Source organism: Kryptolebias marmoratus, linkage group LG6, assembly GCF_001649575.2.
Source record: "Kryptolebias marmoratus isolate JLee-2015 linkage group LG6, ASM164957v2, whole genome shotgun sequence".
NCBI lineage: Eukaryota > Metazoa > Chordata > Actinopteri > Cyprinodontiformes > Rivulidae > Kryptolebias > Kryptolebias marmoratus.
The window spans coordinates 17,664,495-17,684,401 of record NC_051435.1 but is presented as its reverse complement, the minus strand read 5'-3'; the positions used below and the strand labels follow the sequence as shown (position 1 = coordinate 17,684,401).

The 19,907-nt window shown below is 37.8% G+C and overlaps 2 protein-coding genes across 5 annotated transcripts in view; one reads left to right on the top strand and one right to left on the bottom strand.

The window, feature by feature from the left end:
* The window catches only part of itgbl1 (integrin, beta-like 1), a 36,092-nt gene extending 35,170 nt beyond the window's left edge, over positions 1-922 (bottom strand). The window contains exon 1 of the mRNA XM_017410104.3: positions 640-922. Coding sequence (XP_017265593.1) covers positions 640-731 — 92 coding nt within the window. The 5' untranslated portion in view covers positions 732-922. The remainder of the gene's footprint in view (positions 1-639) is intronic.
* Positions 923-3,662: 2,740 nt separating this feature from the next.
* Positions 3,663-19,907, top strand: part of nalcn (sodium leak channel, non-selective) — a 67,915-nt gene continuing 51,670 nt past the window's right edge. The window contains exons 1-11 of one of the 4 annotated variants that reach the window (XM_017410290.3): positions 4,073-4,629; positions 7,472-7,609; positions 7,819-7,880; positions 8,605-8,745; positions 8,843-9,025; positions 11,896-11,979; positions 12,111-12,250; positions 12,349-12,477; positions 14,216-14,367; positions 15,454-15,596; positions 15,877-15,981. In XM_017410290.3, the coding sequence (XP_017265779.1) occupies positions 7,839-7,880; positions 8,605-8,745; positions 8,843-9,025; positions 11,896-11,979; positions 12,111-12,250; positions 12,349-12,477; positions 14,216-14,367; positions 15,454-15,596; positions 15,877-15,981 (1,119 nt within the window). In that variant the 5' untranslated portion in view covers positions 4,073-4,629; positions 7,472-7,609; positions 7,819-7,838. Of the gene's footprint in view, positions 4,630-7,471; positions 7,610-7,818; positions 7,881-8,604; positions 8,746-8,842; positions 9,026-11,895; positions 11,980-12,110; positions 12,251-12,348; positions 12,478-14,215; positions 14,368-15,453; positions 15,597-15,876; positions 15,982-19,907 lie in introns of all 4 variants that reach the window. The other 3 variants (XR_001808460.3, XM_025004612.2, XM_017410286.3) reach the window with 3 other exon arrangements.

Sequence of the window (19,907 nt, the reverse complement as noted above, 5' to 3'; positions counted from 1 at the left end):
GGTGCATGCAGTATTTATATGTTGTAATTCACAGTGGCATCAACATTTTTATCACTTTCAGTGATTTAGCATAAAGCACAATCACACGTTTATTACCTGCTGCATTCATGCATTTCTTTGCATGCAATGACTGATACCAAATCTCTATAGTAACGTGAACAGGCTTAGATTTAGGTGAGCCAATTTGGAATTACTTTAACGTATATAAAACCAGAGCACATGGGACAAAAAAGAAAACATGCCAGCACCAAGATAACGTAAATCCTACACGGAAAGGCCTCAGCACAAATCCCTGCATCCCCAAAACAACACAGAAAGTTTAACTTCATGTCCAGTTTGCTGTTTAATCTGTTAGTGCAACCGACCAATAATGTCTAGTCTTAATTCAAAACAACCTCAGCTAGAATATGATGCTTTTCTTGGTCAAACAGTTGGTAAGAAACAACGCAGCCAGAGAAACTGCTGCAGAAACTACAACTGCAAACTCTATTTATATTGTAACTTTTCCTATAACTTTCCACATCATTCTCTTCAAACATCTGTCAACAAAACTTTGCGCCTCCTTCCTATATCTTTCTCTCCAGGCTACCTCAAAATAGAAAACAGCAAAGCAATCATTTAAACCTTGTGGAAACTCACCTCACCGACTGTAACAAAGTGTCGTCAACGGCAGAGAGCAGGATCAGACACAACGGCACAAGCGTTGACTGCACCAAAACCGCAGTGTGCATGTTTAAATCCCACAGAGACCTGAAGCAAAGTAGCTTGAAGGAATTTCCCAATCTTTCGCTCCTTAAACAGACAGGGCAGGAAAGGAGAGTGAGAGGGGAAAAGAAAAACAGGAGAGAAGGAGAGACAGAGCAGCAGGCTGGCCTGAACTGGCTCAGTCCCTCCAGAGTTCAACACTCCTCTACATACAAGTGCCTTTGATTAGTCTGAACTCTCAGACACAGTCCTGGGCAGGAGCTGAGGCAGGAAAATCTGCCCAAATAAAAAGTTAAGTCACCACTTTGACACGTAATTAGAAGCAGACTGTTTTTCTAATTTTTTTGTTCAACTTTTTCCTCATTGGTTTTCCAGATTATCTCGGTGGTGTGGCATTCTTATTTCCAGGTTTTCTTTGGATGCTTCTATGATAAATGAGATTCAGAATCGATTGCCAGAACTGGGATCGTGAATTTCCACTTAGTTCCTTATACAGTCTGGTTGTCTGTACACAAGTACACAAGTTAAAGGAACACTCAAATAGAAATAGACTTTTTTTATTGCCATAAGTAAAAAACACAAAACACAGCAATCAAATGGCCTGTATGTCCAACTTATGTTATGAGACGAATACACAGACAAGCTTAAATAATAATTAGTTTACTTGTCAGGATGATAATCAAGATGGAATTTGCCATACAAACAGCATGAATGGGCATTTTCAAGCAACATTACTATTCAAAAATCACTGACAGTCATTTGGGTATTTTTCAAATATTTTCTACATGACTACACAGATTATTGCTAGGGCGCCATGGCGGCGCAGTTGTTAGAGCTGTCACCTCACAGCAAGCAGGTCACAAATTTGCCTCCCGACCTTTCTGCGTGGAGTTTCCATGTTCTCCCCATGCACGTGTGGGGTTAATTTCAGGTGCTCTGGTTTCCTCCCACAGACCAAAAACATGCACGTTTGGTTCACTGGTAGCTCGAAATTGTCCCTAGGTGTGAGTGAGAATAGTTGTTAATCTTGTTTGTCTCTATGTGGCCCAGTGATGGACTTGCAAACTGTCCAGGGCGTCCCCCGCTTCTCGCACAATGACTGCTGGAGATAGGCATCAGCTCCGTTCGATCCAGAAAGGAGAAAGCGAGTAAAATAAATTTAGATAGATGACTGAATTAGTGCTACCTTGTGGTAGTGTTATGGAGAGCCTGTTACTGCAAGGCGCAGTTGGAAAAAAAAGTCTCTTATCAAGATGATAATCATATATCCAAATTTGTATACTTTATTGACTGGTCTAATATGTGAAACTCAATGCCCTCCCCTAGCACATCTAGTCAAAAATACACTGAACAACAGAAATTTAAAGTAAAATCTAAGCGTAATAAAACCTCTGCTTTGAAGGTTTTGACAAAATTGTCCTTGAGACTTGTGCTTCACCTACATGTGTTTGGTCCTGCATATGCAATTTTTGCAAATCTTGCAAAAAATGATGAATGCTTATAATATGTACAAAACCTATATAATTTTGTGAACGCTTGAACCAAGTCAGGAGCATGGCTAGTAGGGGCATTATGATGACAGTAAGACACACAAGTGATACACTCACTGTATGATTCCTGTGCCTCAAAAGTACTACACAAGTACTATACATTTGCTATTTGTGTCAGAACTATGTTTGACTTTCTACCTCTATGTGTGGCAAGCATGTTGCTCATGCAATTCACACAAAACAAGGGTGGGAAGACCCCTAGTATATCCCCCCCCCAAAAAAAAGACTTGACTTTATTTTGTAGTTGAAGCCGTTCCGCTTTCCATTTGGGAAGCTTTCTTCAATTAAAAACTGGAGAATGAGGAGTGCCAAGCTTTAAACTGCATGAGATGCTCTATTGTGCCAGCTAGATTCACATGCAGACTGATCTCACTCCTCTCCCACTGGACAGTCGTTACGATCTTTGTTTGCCTGGCTCACAAGAGAGACGTTTTGGTCACATGCACAAAGCTGTGTATCAGGCTTAGCGCTCCATTCTAAGTCTCAGAAAGCTGAAATCTGAGACCTCCTCCTCTGGTTAAAGTTGTTCTTTCTCATCTGATGGCTTCCTTCACCCCCCTCTCAAACCATCTGTCTTCTCTGTCCAAAATATGACCATTTCTGTCCATAAAGAGTGTCCTTTATCCTTGAGGTGTAAGTGCTCAGCTGAGTCTTGTCCTGAAGAGCTGCTTTCCTGTGTTGAGCCTGTTGAGAGGCTGTTAAGTTTCTCCAATATCGAGGTCTGAACATTCCTCGCTGCACTGAATTGCAGACACCACACCACTCAGTTTGTGTTTGGGTGTTTTGTCCCACTGCTCACACTGCATCACACAAACGTCAGGAGTGATTGCCACGTGCTAACCACTTGCGTCACAAATGCAACCTGTAGTCCTGGCACACGACTGATTTATTGCTAATCATGTGCACTCCCCCATTTACTGCTCATGTGAATCATAAATATGATTTCCTCTCAATCCCTGTAATCCTTGTGTGTTCTAAACACTTCAAACCACTCCTGTAGATATTTGCAGCATAAAAATGTGGGTACAATTTGGATTTACCTATAGATGGGCTGCCTATTTCCAAGGGTCATCTAAATGATTGCTGCAGCTTATATTGAAAGTTCTTCTATAGGTGCACTTTTTTTTGGCAAATTACAATTAACCATTTACTATAACTGGTCACTTTCTTGACCAATACAGAGTTTTGTTAGCAAATTAAACATAATGTGCATTAAATTGGGTAATTATTACTAATTTCTCCTACATCCATTTCTGGTGTACAGTGTATCTAATAAATGGTCATGGAGGGTGTTTTTTTTTTCTTGTCGACCAGTCAAAGCACTTTACACAAGTCACATTCACAGAGTACCTCTTGGCCTATAAACAGTCTCTAATAGGGTATGTTCTATGGTTCATTTTCTTTAGCAAACAGTGAATATATGAGGGGAAGTTTGGGGTTCAGTGTCCAGCACATAGACAGTTTTGATGAAGCAGTCAGGGATCAAACCACCAGATGCCTCCTCTTCCTCCTGAGTCACAGTGTGTACAACAAATACGAGCACATACTGTGATCCAGTTCAATAAACAAAGTAAGAAATTTTTTTTTTAAAAACGGCTGAGGAGTAACCTCTGTATTATTGGATCAGTATGAGATTCGATCCACATTCCACGTGAGACAAAGATCACACTAATTGTTTTAACATTTGTAATCAGGGTAAATGTTAAATTGTTTCATTGTTCCCTTTGCACGGCAACAACAGCCATTCCATGGCATTGATTTGTTTTAATTGCAGACCGAATTAAAATGTTTTACTGATTTTCTTGAAGTTGTCACCATTAAACTTTCTTTTTTTTTTTTTTACGCAAAGACATTTTATTCTCAGCGTCTAATAAATCTAATCTAATAGGTTGATCATTCAGTGGCATAGTCCATACATAATTAAATAAGGTTGGGATGCAGACAATCACCTTCTTTTTTTTAGACACCTGTGTACACTTCGTACAGCAATGTCAACAACACACAGCTGGCTCATCTCACAGCAGCAGCTTCTCACTGCTCAGATTGAAACCTGAAGAAAAGTTACTGTCAGAATAAAATCCAAAAAAAACATTTTTTTATTTTATTTTATGAAGTAAAAACCACGATGAAGGGCTCAGTTTGTACAAATATATGACGTTGACGCAGACAGATCGATGTGTTTGGATAATCTAACCTCCCGGGAAGAGCTGAAGCTGTTACCTTGGAAATGCCTGCGCGCCCCCGCGGCACGCGCTGGTCTCGTTGATGTGATTGCCTCCTGCGCGCTCCCGCACACGAGCCCAACAACATCCAGAGAGAACAGCTGATGTCATGGACAAGGCCAGACACGACAGATAAGGGAAACCCTCTACTCGTAAGTCATTCACGGTGCTTTCTTTAACCGCTGCAAGAGTCGTCGTGGAGGTGTCTTTTTTTTCCTTTTTTTTTAGCTTTTAGGATGCGGCTCGCGCTCGGTTTTGCTGCGCGCTAGCTTGTTGGTTCTCCAGGAAGTCATGTCTCATCATCCGCAGCAGGCCTTCACGACACAATGTCGAGTGTTTCACCGCATTACCTCACGGTCAGGTTGTCATTACGTTATATCTGGTTTGCTTAGGGCCTACATTCGTCCACTTTTCTGAATATGTGCCGCATTTACTTGTTTACTGTTAATAAATCAGCTGTGTTCCGCATCGTTTCCATAGCAACCTTGGCTCTCCTGATGTCATTCATTCAGTTTTCATCTGATATGCTTTTACTGCTCTACACCAAGTGTTATGAGAGCCAGTTTATGTATTATAAGATCATTACAATGATCTTAAAGTAGCTTTCTCTTGACTTGATAAAGGCCAGTTTCCCTTCATGGTTTAATAGTTCCTCAGTTTCTCATACAAACCTGTATCTTGACAAGCAACAAACCAGTAGGACCTTAAAGCATTCAATTTTGTATAATGTAAGTTGTTCTTAAACTTACAAATTAAACCTACACTACACTAGTTGCACTGTTATGAGGTATCTGTATTAATCTGTGCAGCTAAATATTCAATCAGAATATATTGACAGCACTGCAACAATCGACTTTTTATTGAAGATTATTAGTTACAAAGTGCAATGCAAATAAAAGTACAATACCATTTAAATTAAAAGCATACTAAATAATGATTTTCTTGTTATTATTTTCATTGGGCAAAAGGTGGGCTACACCCAGGACAGGTTACTAGTCTGTCACCTGGTCCACATAGAGGCAAACAACCATGTACCATTCATTCATTCATTCATTCATTCATTCAATCATTTTTTTTATTTATTGGTGTAAGCATTACCATGAACTTCTTCAAAACTTTCCGGAATACCTTGTGAAAAGAGACACAAGTTTGTTGTCTTAAAATGTTTGCTGAAAATAGGTTCCCGTCTCTTATTTTCATTGAAGTGTAAAGCAGGTGTAGCTAACTGACTGACATAGGGCTCAAAATTTTGTCAATTTTTAATAACAAATACTGCCAACATTAATGAATAAATATCAGTCTGTTATAGACCATCTTTACATTATATATTGTGTGAAATTTGAAATGTTTTGTTCTGTAAATAGGGTGGAGATGTGGTGAGCATATGTACGTTTTGGTGTTTAATGGTTTTATTTGTATTTTATTGTTTTTTATATTTAGTTACTTGCCAAGGAGTTCTGGCACAACTCGTGTTTTTCTTAAGGAAATAAATGTCATTGTGCTCTGTCTCTTTTAAACTAACTACTAAAGTAAAATGATGTAACATTCAAGCTCCAGTTTCTTTGTTTGCCAGCCTGTTGCTGACTTTATCTGTCTGCAGCGCGTTGGCAGACATGTAAAAACACTGGACTTGTTGGAGTTTGATGTCAGAAGAGATTTTCCTGCCCCTGCAAAAAAGAATGGGTCAAGGAGAATTGTTCTAATGGGCTTTAAAATCAATATAAAAAAGCTGCTGTTGAACTTGTTGAAATGGCCTAATAACTTTGTGCAATTGCTGTAACAACTGGCAGATTTAGCAAAAATCATATGAACCACATTTGCTATTATGTTCTGATACAAGCATTATGAAAGAAACTATAAAAGCAAATGATGCTATTGTGGCGGTTATAGGGCAGACATTTTAAATACAGTATGAGTGTCATATCATTTAAACAAAACAACAACTGGCACTTTTGTTTTACATACATGAGGCCATTTTGTCCCTTGAGAAGATGCTGCCACAGTGCACTCAGGAATAAAACTTCAACAAAGAAAGTTCGAATACTTAAATACTTGTAGTTACAATTATTCTGTCCAGAGATCACATCATTCTGAGTGAAGAACATGTCCTTTCTCCAAATGGGAAAGTAATTGCAGTCTTTGCCACCTATACTCCCACATAATAGCACTTAGTCCCTGTAATTTTGTTTTCACTCTTCATCTCGTCTCCATCTGCATATGTTAAGTGTAGCAATTACACTGGGAAATTGCTTGTAACTACACAGGGTTTATAGGATAGACAGTTTCTTTTATTGGTAAGAACATATAAGGGGACTGTTGCACTGTCCTGTCTTTGTCTCCAGTTGCAAGATTAAGATGTTTACCCTATGTAGTTTTTTTACACAACTCCTTGTAGTTTTTACTTCAGAGAACATTTGAAGTTTACAGTTTTCAAAACAGAAAAAAATATACATATAGATTCAAAATGCTAACTTAATAGCTTTAAAATGAAAATCCACAAACCAGAAGGCAATATCTAACTAAAATTTTATTTTAGCAGAATCTTTTTTGTGACATAATCCATGTAACTTCAAAAAACATCTACAGCAAACCTTTATATATATATATATATATATATATATATATATATATATATATATATATATATATATATATTTAAACACACAGTCACAATAATCACAATTCTTGTTAGAGCTTTTCATGGAAAAGCTGGTAACAAGAGCTGTGATTGCTGGAAAATGTGAAAGTGATGCAATCAAATGTACGTCGTTTATATATTTTTGTGCAATTATGGATCCAAAACCAATTTTACAATCTGTATAGACAGATTGCAGTAATCTGCATGTCTGTCTGCCTAATGCTAATATGAAAGTATGTGTTTGTGTGTGGTGCACTGAGGTGAAGATGTGTAAAACTGCACCAAGCTGCACTGTGAAAATGTCACCTCTCTTCTGATTTCTGCTCACACGACTGCAAACCAATCACCAATGGCAGCTGCTGGACCTCCAAGCTTTTGGGCCGTTATCCCTTTCTCGCATCTCTAGTCTCTCTCTCTCTCTCTCTCTCTCTGTCTGGTTGGTCTCTCCACCCCGCCGTGACCTGGGGATGAACGCACCAATGAGGAGCCTCACAGTGAGTCCTCTGGTCTTCTTTCACCCCATCCACCTTCCGCAGCACCTCAGTCAGTCAGTCACTCACTTACTCACAGAGTGTGTCGCATATATGCCTTGATGTCAGACGTGGTGGGCATTCCTGTCTCTATGAGCGTACTGTAGATGTGGGTAGTGTACTGTACACCATATAAGCCATGATGTTGACTAACTGTTGTGTGTTATTTACAGGGTATGCCTGATCGCATGTTATGTGCAGTGCTGGAGCAATTTCAGCTTTACTTTTCCCTTTGGTATGTGCGCTTTGTCTCCATTCACACTGTCATTTCTTCTTGTGTTCTTATGTTGAAACAGCCTGTACAGTTTATTTTATTTTATTTTATTTATTTTTTTAGTTCTTTTTAAATTATTTTTCTGCATACACACATTCACGACAAAATATCCAGTTTACATGTGCAGGTAACACCAAATTACAGCTCCCTCAACTTTGTAGAACATTTTCCGCTGGCACGTTTGTGCTCAGCGTGAGGGCGATCTTTTCTGGTCGTTTTAAATGGTAAGTTACTGGAGCCGTTCCAGTGTGACGACACTTGTTCTGTGTTCCATGTGTGCTGCGTTCTGCATCACGGCGGCCATTCTACAATTCAGCACATTCAGTTTTGAAGCACACATCTCTGCTCTGGCAATTCAAGTCAGGGAAGTTAAACCTTTTGAGTGATAAAGCCTAACTTTACATATATTGACATTCAACCACTAATAGACTTGTATTTTGGTTAGTCAAAGCTTCTTACGTGCATATTCATTTTTTAAAAGACCCAGTATATTTTTTCAAACTCAAATTTGTATAAATGTGGCCATCCATTAAGCAAGCAATACATGTATTCAATTATAATCTACATGATTGGAGTTAAACGAGTTGTACTTCCCCTGCCCTGACTTGAATGCAGCCAGAGAGCCCCCCCCTTGTTCCTCATTTAGCTTTGGTCATTGTGTGGTTCGCCTCCCTCCCTTTGTTAGATTCACTCTCTGTATAGCACGGCAAGCCCCAGCATGCTGAAGAGGAAACAAAGCTCACGGGTCGAGGCCCAGCCCATGACCGACTTTGGGCCAGATGAGACCCTTGCAGACAGCGCTGACATCTTCTGGATCAACAAGCCAGTGAGTGACTATGCACATGCGTTCAGGTCATCTCCTCAGTGTATCACAGTAACGCCACACTTTGCCAATGATAACCTCCTTTGGCCTCTTTCTGCAGTGGGTTCATTCCTTGCTTCGAGCCTGTGCCATCATCAGCGTCATCTCTGTCTGTATGAACACCCCGAAGACCTTTGAGCATTACCCTCCGCTGCAGTATGTGACATTCACGCTGGACACGCTGCTCATGTTCCTCTACACTGCCGAGATGATTGCCAAGATGCACATAAGAGGAATCATCAAGGTAGACCCAAATACTTTGTTTAATATTTTTAATGAATAATCAGAAGAGTTACAGATAAAAGTGGCTATTATTCTTATTTAGTGTAAATTGTAGACTTTCGGTGCTACAATACTAAAAATATTGACAGACAAAATCTATAACATAGCTAAATAACACGAATTACTGGCTTCTGTAATATTGAACTATTATTATTATTATTATTATTATTATTATTGGAGTACTAGATTTAAACTTTGGGGTATGAGGCAGTTTCTGTGTTGATTACATGCAGCCTTTGTGCATCTTTCACACTGTACTTCCAAAAACCTCAGAATCCACTGTTAGTCAGGAAAAAACAACATTTCTTTCAGGACATCAATCATAGCTTTAGCACATTTTACAATAAGAAGTTACTTTGCCATCAAATTTCAAAACACATTATTGTACATTAAAACAGTCTATTGGCATCATATTATTATTGTCATTTTCAAGTGCAAATATATTTTAATGACAATTTGTGTCTTGGTAGCTGTGTCTGTTCTCGCAGCCTGTACAAAAATGAAATTGTTCCTCAGAAAACAGTTTCCTCTCTTCAAAACACAGGTCAGCATATTTCAAATTCAAGGTAGACACAGATGTTTCATTGAAGCATCTCAGCACACACTCCCTATAGATGAAAGTCCCTTAATTACTACCATAAAAGCTGTGAAAAAATTCAATTGCCAGATCAAGGATAACTAACTGGGAAACATAACTGAAACCACAGGCATTGCAAAAATACAAAACCAGCATTTCCTGTAACATTTATTTTAGTACACTGAGGCTGTAGGGTTTTCTTCTAAAGTAGGGCAGTATTATTTTGTGTGTGGAGATGCACCAACCGGAGTTTTCTAGGCTGATTCTAATTTCTACTTTTTGCTCTGTTGTGACCAGCCAGTACCAGTTTTTGCAGATTCCAGTTTCTCTCTGAGAATGATTAACAACAACCCCTAATTTCTGGTTGAATGGAACGTTTGACTTTTTGTTCCTAATTAAATGTTTGCAGTAAAATCTTAGAATAGCCCAAAAACAGAACTAAGTTATTGAGCTGTCTCACTTTGTCACTGGAAAATATACAAAAATATCCTCTGTGTTACTTCACAGCACTAGTTGCACAAATAAAACCTAATTGAAAAACATTTACAAGCTGCATTAAATGGACAAAAGCATTTGGCCACACCTGACCATCTCATCAACAAAGACTGAATGAAGTTTGTCCCCCTTTAGCAGCTATGACAAATTTCACTCTTATTGGAAAGCTTTTCCCAACCTGTTGGAGTGTTTTTGTGTGTATGTGAGCCCATTCATTGCAGGGGTAGGCCACCCTGGTCCTCGAGTGCCACTATCCTGCATGTTTTACTTGTTTCTCTGCTCCAACACACCTGATGTGAATCAATGGGTCATTAACAGGCTTCTGCAGAACATGAAGAAGTAATGTAACCACTGAATCAGGTGTGTTGGAGCAGGGAAACAAGTAAAACATCCAGGATAGTGGCACTCAAGGACCAGGATTGCCTACCCTTGCTGTAGAGCATCGAGGAGGTCAGGTTTTGATGTTGCATGAGAAGGTCTCCATTCAGGTTCATCACAAAAGTGCTTAAAAGGGTTTAGGTTCAGGGCCAGTCAAGTTATTCCACAATGCATCAAACCAAGTCTTTATAGTAGTTGTTTTGTGCACAGGGACACAGTCATGGTGGAATAAAAAAAGGCCTTCCTCAAAGTATTGGTATGCTAAAGCATTAAGATTGCCCATCACTGGAGATCAGGGGCCAAATGCTTTTGGACATATGATCGAAATTCTTAATAAACCAGAATATAACTTCTTAAGAATTCAGATTTTTTCTTTCATGTTTTTCATACCTCAAAAAATAAAAATGCACCAAAACAGAAGAAATTCTTTTTTTCCCTTCAAGATTTCTTATTTTAAGAAAGTTTATTTATTTTGTAATCACTTAAACTTTTTCTGCTTCATTTTTAAACACCTTACAGATATTACATACAGCTAACTTAGAGTTGTCCTTACACTGAAAATGTCCTATTAGTGTAAACTAAAGAACAAAAGTGATTTTTGAGTGCTGTATTGGCTGGTCAAGACAGTCCAGCTGAAGACCCAGCGAAGTCCAGTCACCGGCTGATTGAAAAATGGTGTAATTTTTTTCATTTTCCAAGTGTCACAAAAATGACAAATTAAAAAAAAAACAAATTATAGTTTTTATTGGTGACTACTATTTTGTATGTAGTTGTTGAATGTTCTTGCAGAAAACAAGTGATCCGCACAGCGTAGGAACATAATTGCATGCTTTTGTTCTTGTCAGCGTATGGAATCGGACGTGGTATTTATCTGTAGAGTGTTTCAGAGCACACCCTTCCATTTGCATTCCTTCTTCCCAAAGAAGACTGACCCCCTAAGAGGCTCCTTCCACAGTCCCTCTCTCTGTCTAAGTGGTAATTAAGGATGCCCGTTTCAACTGGCCCCTTGACATTTTAGATTGTTCGCACTGCAGGAGCTTAACAATTTAGTCTTATCGCGTTTAAAACAGGCTGCTGAAACATTGTGGTCACTCTGTCAAAGTGGGAACTGTAATTTCACATTCCCTTTTTTGGAATATCGCTGTGCCATTACAAAAGTCACATAAAAACTTATGTCAAATGTATTTTATAAATTAGTAGGAATGCTGGTCTAGATCCATAAAGACAGACATTATTTAAGGTCTGCAATAGTCCATGTCAGAGTTTTTTGTCAACTATGGAAAATGATGACGCTTATATTCAAGTTTTATTATTACATGTTCATTTTCCTTACCTTCTAAGTCTTTTCAAAGTGTATATCTTCTAATCTTGTTTCTTCTAAGGGGGACAACTCATATGTGAAAGATCGCTGGTGTATGTTTGATGGATTCATGGTGTTTTTCATCTGGGTCTCCCTGGTCCTTCAGGTGAGTGTCACTTTTTCCCTAAATATACAAATAATTTGTGTTTCTATTCTATATTTGCTTTCTCTTTAATGGTTACTGATCAACTCATTAATGGTAGATTCATTTTGCTTTTGTTCGTTTGTTTGTTTTAGGTGTTTGAAATCGCAAAGCTTGTGGATCAGATGTCTCCATGGGGAATGCTGAGAATCCCCCGAGCACTGATAATGATTCGGGCCTTCAGAATCTACTTCCGCTTTGAGCTTCCCCGTTCCCGCATCACAAACATTCTGAAGTATATCACCAACACGAGCGTTTTTTTTTTTTTCCAGTAAAATATGGTCTCACTTTACAAGCATGTGCAAAAACGTGCCTCTCTGTTGTGTGTTGCAGGCGCTCGGGGGAACAGATCTGGAGCGTCTCGATTTTCCTGCTGTTTTTTCTCCTGCTTTATGGAATTCTGGGTGTTCAGATGTTTGGAACGTTCAACCATCACTGTGTTACGAATGAGACCCAAATAGGGTAAAATATATATATTTTTAAAACAGATGCTTATTAGCAGTTTCAAATGAGTGAAATTGTTTAAATACAGACACGAAACATTATCAAGAGGCTAAAAGTGCTGCTAGCTTAGTTTTTTTTTCATATCAGTTAATCTGCTTATGTGCGCTTCTGATAATACATAATCACTGATGATAAATATCTTTACACCTTCTTTTGTAATTAGAATAATTTAGTGGAAGATTTTGACATTAAAACCCAGAAAAAAGATCTAAATCCTTGTGGACATCAAAGACAAGGAAGGTGTTTATCTCGTTTAAAGCTGCAGGCTGTAGGAAGAGTTAACGCTAATTGTAGTAATTAACATTTTCAACACTGTCCGGCCTTTGAAAAGCCCATTTGTCTTTCCTTACTCTCATGTGCCCAAGCACCTAGAAATCTCATCTATTAGTCATTAGTAAAATCAGAGATGGGAGTTAACAGAACTGTTATAGTACATGTGTGGCTGTGACTGTTCTTTTAGACTTCAGCCCAACAGTGTTGTAGCTCATTTTATGCATTTTTTTATGTATAGATACAGTACACTTATAGGCTTATAATCAATATATCAGAACTGGAATAATGTGTCTAATCTTTGTTTTTTTGTCCTCGGCACAAAGTCAGGCACCCTTGCTTTTCACACACAAGGGGTTTGCTGAAAGTCAAGCAAAAAAAAAGTAGAAGAATATTTCATGTATGGATATTAGAAGAAAAGAGTTTTGGATTGGTGACCAAAATGGGATTTCATTTTCTAAATGTCAGGATTTCTTGCTATTGACCTCGTCACGGTTCAGCCTCTTGGCACAAATGAAACATTTAGATTCTTGCAGAGGGGGGCTGGATTCACATGTTAAAGATGGTTGATATTTGTGTTTTCTTTTTTTTTATTCTTTAAAATATGGGTATATATCTTGTTCTCTTTTTTTCTTCTTTTTTTTAAATTATATTATGGTAGATGAATTCACAGTAGACAGTACTGGTAAATTTTATCCCGGTAAAGAATATATTAACATTCCAACACCTTTAAAAAGATCATATAAAAATACACTTTAAGTGAACTTGGTATTTTGAATGAATTGCTGTAACATTTAAAATGCAACACTTGCTTCAGTAAAAATTAAAATGCCAGTTTCTTTTGTTTTCACTGGTAACAGGTTGATTTTGCGTAGGTGGGCAGACAGTGACGGGACCCTAATTTTTCTTAATCACGCTGCACATTACAAATAAATTAAAAGAAAAGTTGATCTTGAATCAATTTTTATCACCTGCTAGGTTTGCTCTTCATTCATCTTGCAAATTATTAATATTTTATCATTACTGGAACATTTTGTCTCTGATGTTAGGTTCCATTTATCTCCCCTTTGTCATCAAGAAAAGAAAGTTGCTTTCCTAAGACACATTGATATTATTAGTCAGGCTGGTCTAATTAGCTTTATCAGGATTCATCACTAGGCCCCTGACTGCCCATTGTCATCGCGCAATAAATTATGCTTTCTGATCTTGTAACCCCTAATAAACAATTTGGATGAGTGTCTGGGAAGGCAATTTGAAGGTATTAGTTTTCATTAGTGAAATCAAGCAGCTCCTGGTAGCATCTGTGGCTAAAAGAAACAGAACTGTAGTACCCTCACTGATTTAGTTTTTTTATTATATGAAGTAGTTCCTGTTAAAAAATGTTGTATTATCAATTTACATACATTCTTTTTTCCATTTTGTCTAGAAATGTGACCTGGAACAGCTTGGCTATCCCCGACACACATTGCTCAAATGATGGAGAAGGCTACCAGTGTCCTCATGGCTTCAAATGTGTAAATCTGAAAGACTTCGGACTTAGCCGACAAGAGCTTGGTTACAGTGGATTCAATGAACTGGGTATATATTATTTCTTTTCAATTATGGGTTAAAGTGAAATGCATTCATAAACATGCATCATGCACATTATTGATGTATTTTTTTGTGAAAGCATACAAGCCAAAAACATGCATTGTGATTAAGTCACCTGTCCAGTGCAGAATATTTAAACAGATAACGTTTTAATCTGAGGCATGTTCTGGTTTACATATCTGTAAACCAGCATTTGCTTGAGGCGATAGTTCAGATCTGTTGAAGTGGGGTTCTGTGCAAGGTTTATGAGTAAGTAATATCTTACCTGTTGTAGATACCTTTTTGAACAAGAAACTGAAGAAAAAGAGTTTAAGACTGTCTGGAATTACAAGCTAACAGTCCAGAGCGGGTCCAAGACCAAAGTGGATTGTTGCCACCTTAAAATAACTTGAGTTTCAAATGTTTAATAGTACTTAACGCCATTACTATTTCAATAATCTTTTTATTGATGTCAGTTTTGCATTACACAGTTATTTGCATAGTCTTTGCACGTGCAAATCGTAGCACCTAGCTGTAGCATTTCTGGTGCAGCATGAGAATATTTTTTATCTGTGCAATGCGATAGACGTACATCAGACATTAGTTTACAGTAAGTCTCCCAAGCATAACCACACATGTAGTGCAGTAGAATTCCGTTTTTTATTTTTATTTTTTAATTGTCCATTTTAGATAGTACAATGTTACTGATTACTGTGTTTTTTGGTTCTACTTCCATGAACATTCCAAGCAAGACAAGCTGGTACTATACAGTGGTTTGGTTTAGAGAGACAGCGGTCTGCTGGATGTTGAGTCAGACTCATGATCAATTGGTGGCAACAACAGCATCTCTGCAGTAGCTCACACCAAACATAGTTAAAACAACACTTATACCACACTGTACCGTGCCATAGAATGGAATAGAGTAACAACAATATATAGTACAATTACGTAAAGTGAAAACAATGTGTAATATTCACATATATCAGTTTGCCCAACAAAAATCTCATACTGACACAGGGTTCAATTATAGTCTCTACTTTTCATATAATTTTATTTATCTCATTTTTGTTTTTTTTGGTTTGTGCTTTTGTTTAGGTACAAGTATCTTCACTGTGTATGAGGCTGCATCACAAGAGGGTTGGGTTTTTCTCATGTACAGAGCCATCGACAGTTTCCCCCGATGGCGCTCCTACTTCTACTTTATAACTCTCATTTTCTTCTTGGCATGGCTTGTCAAGGTTAGAACCTTTCTCTCTCTCTGCTGCTCTTTTCATAATCATTTCAGGAAATAGGTGAATGTTCAAAAAGTTCAGGTTAATTGACATAACCTAATATTTCACCTACAGGCATAATGACTTCCCCCTATTAGGAGAATGTTCTTTGGCTAATTAGCAAATGACTGTCATCTCACAGATAGTGGAGAGAAGTCAAGCAATGAGCTTGCTCAGTCATTTACTTTTAATTGTCACAACATATTTCGGTTTCACTCTCACTGTCGTTTTTTTTGTTTCTCTGCAGAATGTGTTTATCGCTGTCATCATTGAGACTTTTGCTGAGATTAGAGTCCAGTTTCAACAGATGTGGGGATCGAGGAGCAGTACCACTTCAACTGCTACAACACAGGTACATATATTACATTCAGTCAAAAGTTGGTATCTTGTTTGTCTTAAATTTTTTAAGATACCTAAATCCAACCTGATTTTAGTGTGGGCTGTGTAATATGTATATAAAAAAAAGAAAAACGTGATTAGAGGGTAAGTGTTGAAAATTGCAGTGACAATATCAGTTGTAACAAACCCACAGTTTCCTCAATCCTCTCTTTCTGACGATCACAACACTTTCTATGTGTTTTAGCATCTGCAATATTTGCAATAAAACACAAAAACAAGCTGGATCCCTATGCTATATATGGCATATCAGCTGGGTGTCCACTGTCCATAACTGATTTAGATGCTAGTGGCTGAGATGCTAAAGCAGACAGAGTGTTGTGAGTATCTTAATGACAGAAAAACATTGAAAGAGAGGAAAGAACATGCAGATTTATTACAATATATCCACAGGTTCCAACAATATTGTGCAGCCCTAGCCAGTGGTATCTAAACTTCATGTGGACATTGAGGGCGATGAGTCCATTGGTTTGGTCAAATATATTTTTGGCATGCAGAAGATGATTGCATGGCACGTGGAACATTTAAGCCTGTGATTTACTTTAGTCCAAGCAGGCCTTTTCGATAATGATGTCAAAAAGATTTTACAACAATAAGAATATACAGTGACATTATATGTTGTTCAACCATTATTAATGCCATCAGAGCGATTGGATACTGAATAAAATGGCCTGTTTATTGATTTCTATCCGATCAAATTAGAGTTGAATAAAATAGAAAAAATTAAGAAGTAAATACAAACAGATTTAGAAATGATTATACTCACTAATAACTGGTAAGAAAGTGGTTGAATGAAGGCCTATATGTATTTTTGTATCATACTAAGTTAAAAATTTACTTTATTAAAAACAACTGGATATGAATTATGTTGTTTAGTTGTGTTTTCTCATAAAAAAGGCAGAATATAAATATACTTGACCACATGGCAGGTGTGCTCACAAAATAAGCAGGCTAAGTTTTGCTCTACACTCTAAGTTATTGTTTCTGTAAATATCACTGCTCTAGGAGTGAGCTCTGGTATACCAGCTTCAGTTAATCAAACATTAATTTCCTAGTTTTGCAATGTGCTGAATATTTATAGTAAGAGCTATGTATTATCTTTGTGGCAGTAATGTAATGGCTCCGATATACTTCATAAGAAGTTGAGAAGTCGGTTTGTGGTCATGTGGTTACAAAACGTTAATTTTCGCACACACCTTTCATAGTCCATGAGACACTTGCCTCAAAACTCCTGGGAAGCTCCTCCCTCTTCCTACAGTGTTAAAATGGGTTTCTTCCCGCCGGCTTCTCAACTCTCCTGTCCTTGTACAGGTTTTTGCTTCCCTTTGTGCAACCAGACGTGTTTATTAAACAGACTGAGACAGTCACGTTCACAAAGAGTCACCAGTGTCTCTGCGTCGTCTTTTTAAGTTTATGTGTTTATAAGTTTTGCTGGAACAGTTGTAAAGACAACTGTATTTTCTCCCAGCCTCGGCCAGCTGCTGATCAGTGGAGCAGTAGAAGCAAAACGACTCCATTAAAGCTCACCGACTTTTCCGTATAAAAACGCCCACAACAACTTCTGACCAATCACACAATACTTGCAGCAAACCCCTGTGAGAAACAGTTTGACCATGGCCTTGAGTCGTGAAACGGCGGACGAAGCTGCTAGGCAAACAAAATGCTTCAATTTTTGTTACACAACCACGTCAATGAGAGCTCATTTCAAGACTTCTCATGGAGTATGACAACAGCTTAAGTCAGACAAGTTTTCAATTTTGTGTTTGGATTTTTTTAGAATTTCCATTGTTTCTATTTGTGTCGTCAAAAAGCCCACACCAAAGCCAGAAGTAAATCTGCTCTCTTGTTAGAAAGTGGCATACAGAAAAATTAACTGGCACTTTCTCTTTGTTTTTGCTGGCAGAGAACCATTTTGGTCACAGATTAAAATGACAAATGCCACTGAAGCCAAATCAAATCTGCTGCCTCTTAGACTGATTCAGTAAATATAAAATATGTGGTTGTTGGCAGGTCTGTTTGCGCTTAGGAACCATGTTTCTTTACTTTGCCAAGAACTACTAAATGAGATGAAATAAACACCACACAAATTTGATTGATTTGAGCATTAAAATAGCTCCAACATACCCCAGGTCCAAAAATATAAATGAATTAAAGCAAATTAAAAGACTTATCAACTCAGCAGTGGTATTGCAGAACAAATGTTTTATGGATTTATTGATCTGCATTTTGGATTCTGTTATCTTCTCAATCAACACAAGCATTTTTTGATCAAACAAAGCTTTGTTTTGACAAAATTTGTTTTCTTTAAAAAAAAAATCAGATTAAAGTTGCCCTGTTAAAAGCTGAACAGTTTGCAGTGGCTTCAACCCTTTAAGTCTAAAAATAAGATAACTTGGAAAGTCAAAAACAAAAAAACATTTTTTTTTTACTTCAGTGATGGAATAAACAGGTTGCGCCACTGGCACGCTGCTAAGACCTTGAATTCAATTAGGCTTTTTTTTTGTCATTATCACAATTAATTATAATCACTTTGTCATGCCCTGATCTTTATCCCACAGAGAGGAATAGCTAATTAGCTGTGTCGAAACACTTTACTGTCAGTCACAAAGGTTGAAACAAAATACGCCTTTCTTTAGGCTCTCTAGAGGGGAAGACTAGGGAGTCCTGCAAGACAAAACCTATGTCATTGCCATTCCTTGATCGTGACATTCCTTTTAGATTCATTTCAGTTTTTATTAGGTATCATGCTCTAAAGCCTTGTGATGCTGACCTATCTCTGAAAAGAGAGCTTTCGCTTTTCTTCATCAAGGTTTTATGTGTCCCAATGAGTTCTATTAAGAGGCAAAAATGAAACTATTGTAAGCTGCCATGAAATTTGCCTTTTTGAAGACTTTTCAGTATGTCTGACAATGAGGTCGTAGACGGTCTTGTCTTTATAAGGTTATAATATTAACAAGATAATAATAGTTGTGAACTATACAAGACAAGATTGGTAGGGTGTGAAAATACGATGTCGAGATTCAGGTGAGTGACAAAAGTGGAACTGTGTAGGAGGAAGGTATGCGATCAAAGAGTGGAATAATGGATGAGAAACAGAGGTTGAAGGATTTCCAGAGGCTACTAAAACATGGTACTCCACACAGCTCCCAGCAGTATGTAGCTAAACCAGGTGCCTTACGGAAGCACAACAAACCAATAAAAAATGGAGCACTCTAGCTTATGGTTCCATCTATTTATTATGTAAATGGTAAATCTGTCTTAGGTTGATTATACCTCTTTGTCTTTATTTTGTATCCACATTTATGTGGAATTTGCACGATAAAAAAAAGTTTATAACTGATCAGTGTTTTCCAGCCCGCTTTCATTTTTGGATTGCTGTAGGTTTTGCTCTGTGAGAGCTAGGAAGCACCTCAGATTGGCTGTGATATGCAACAGAAGGTTGGAATCTGTGAAGAGAAGCACCCCTCACGAACAGTCCTCACAACTGCGCCATATGCTATTATCTCTTCCCCTGCTCTATATGAAAATAAATACCACATTATTTGCATTTGCAGAGACTAAGCACAGTGTTAGTTTTACTCCCACGTGAGGTGAAAACACACGTGATGTACCTAGTTCAATGGAAATCAAAGGAAGAAGAAATACAAATTATGTGGGCTTTTTCTTACACATTAGTATGGCCATTATTTTGTTGTATGAGGCTGGTGCAACAATGTAGAGAGAATGTGAAAGAGAATCATGGTGGTTTCACCCATATGATATTCATCTATATCAATCATGACATTTTGCCACTTATTTCCAAATAGATTGTCCTTTCACACTTGAACTTCAGTATGTTGTCAGAATGTGAATGTGTACATAGCTTTGATAATACAGAAGCTA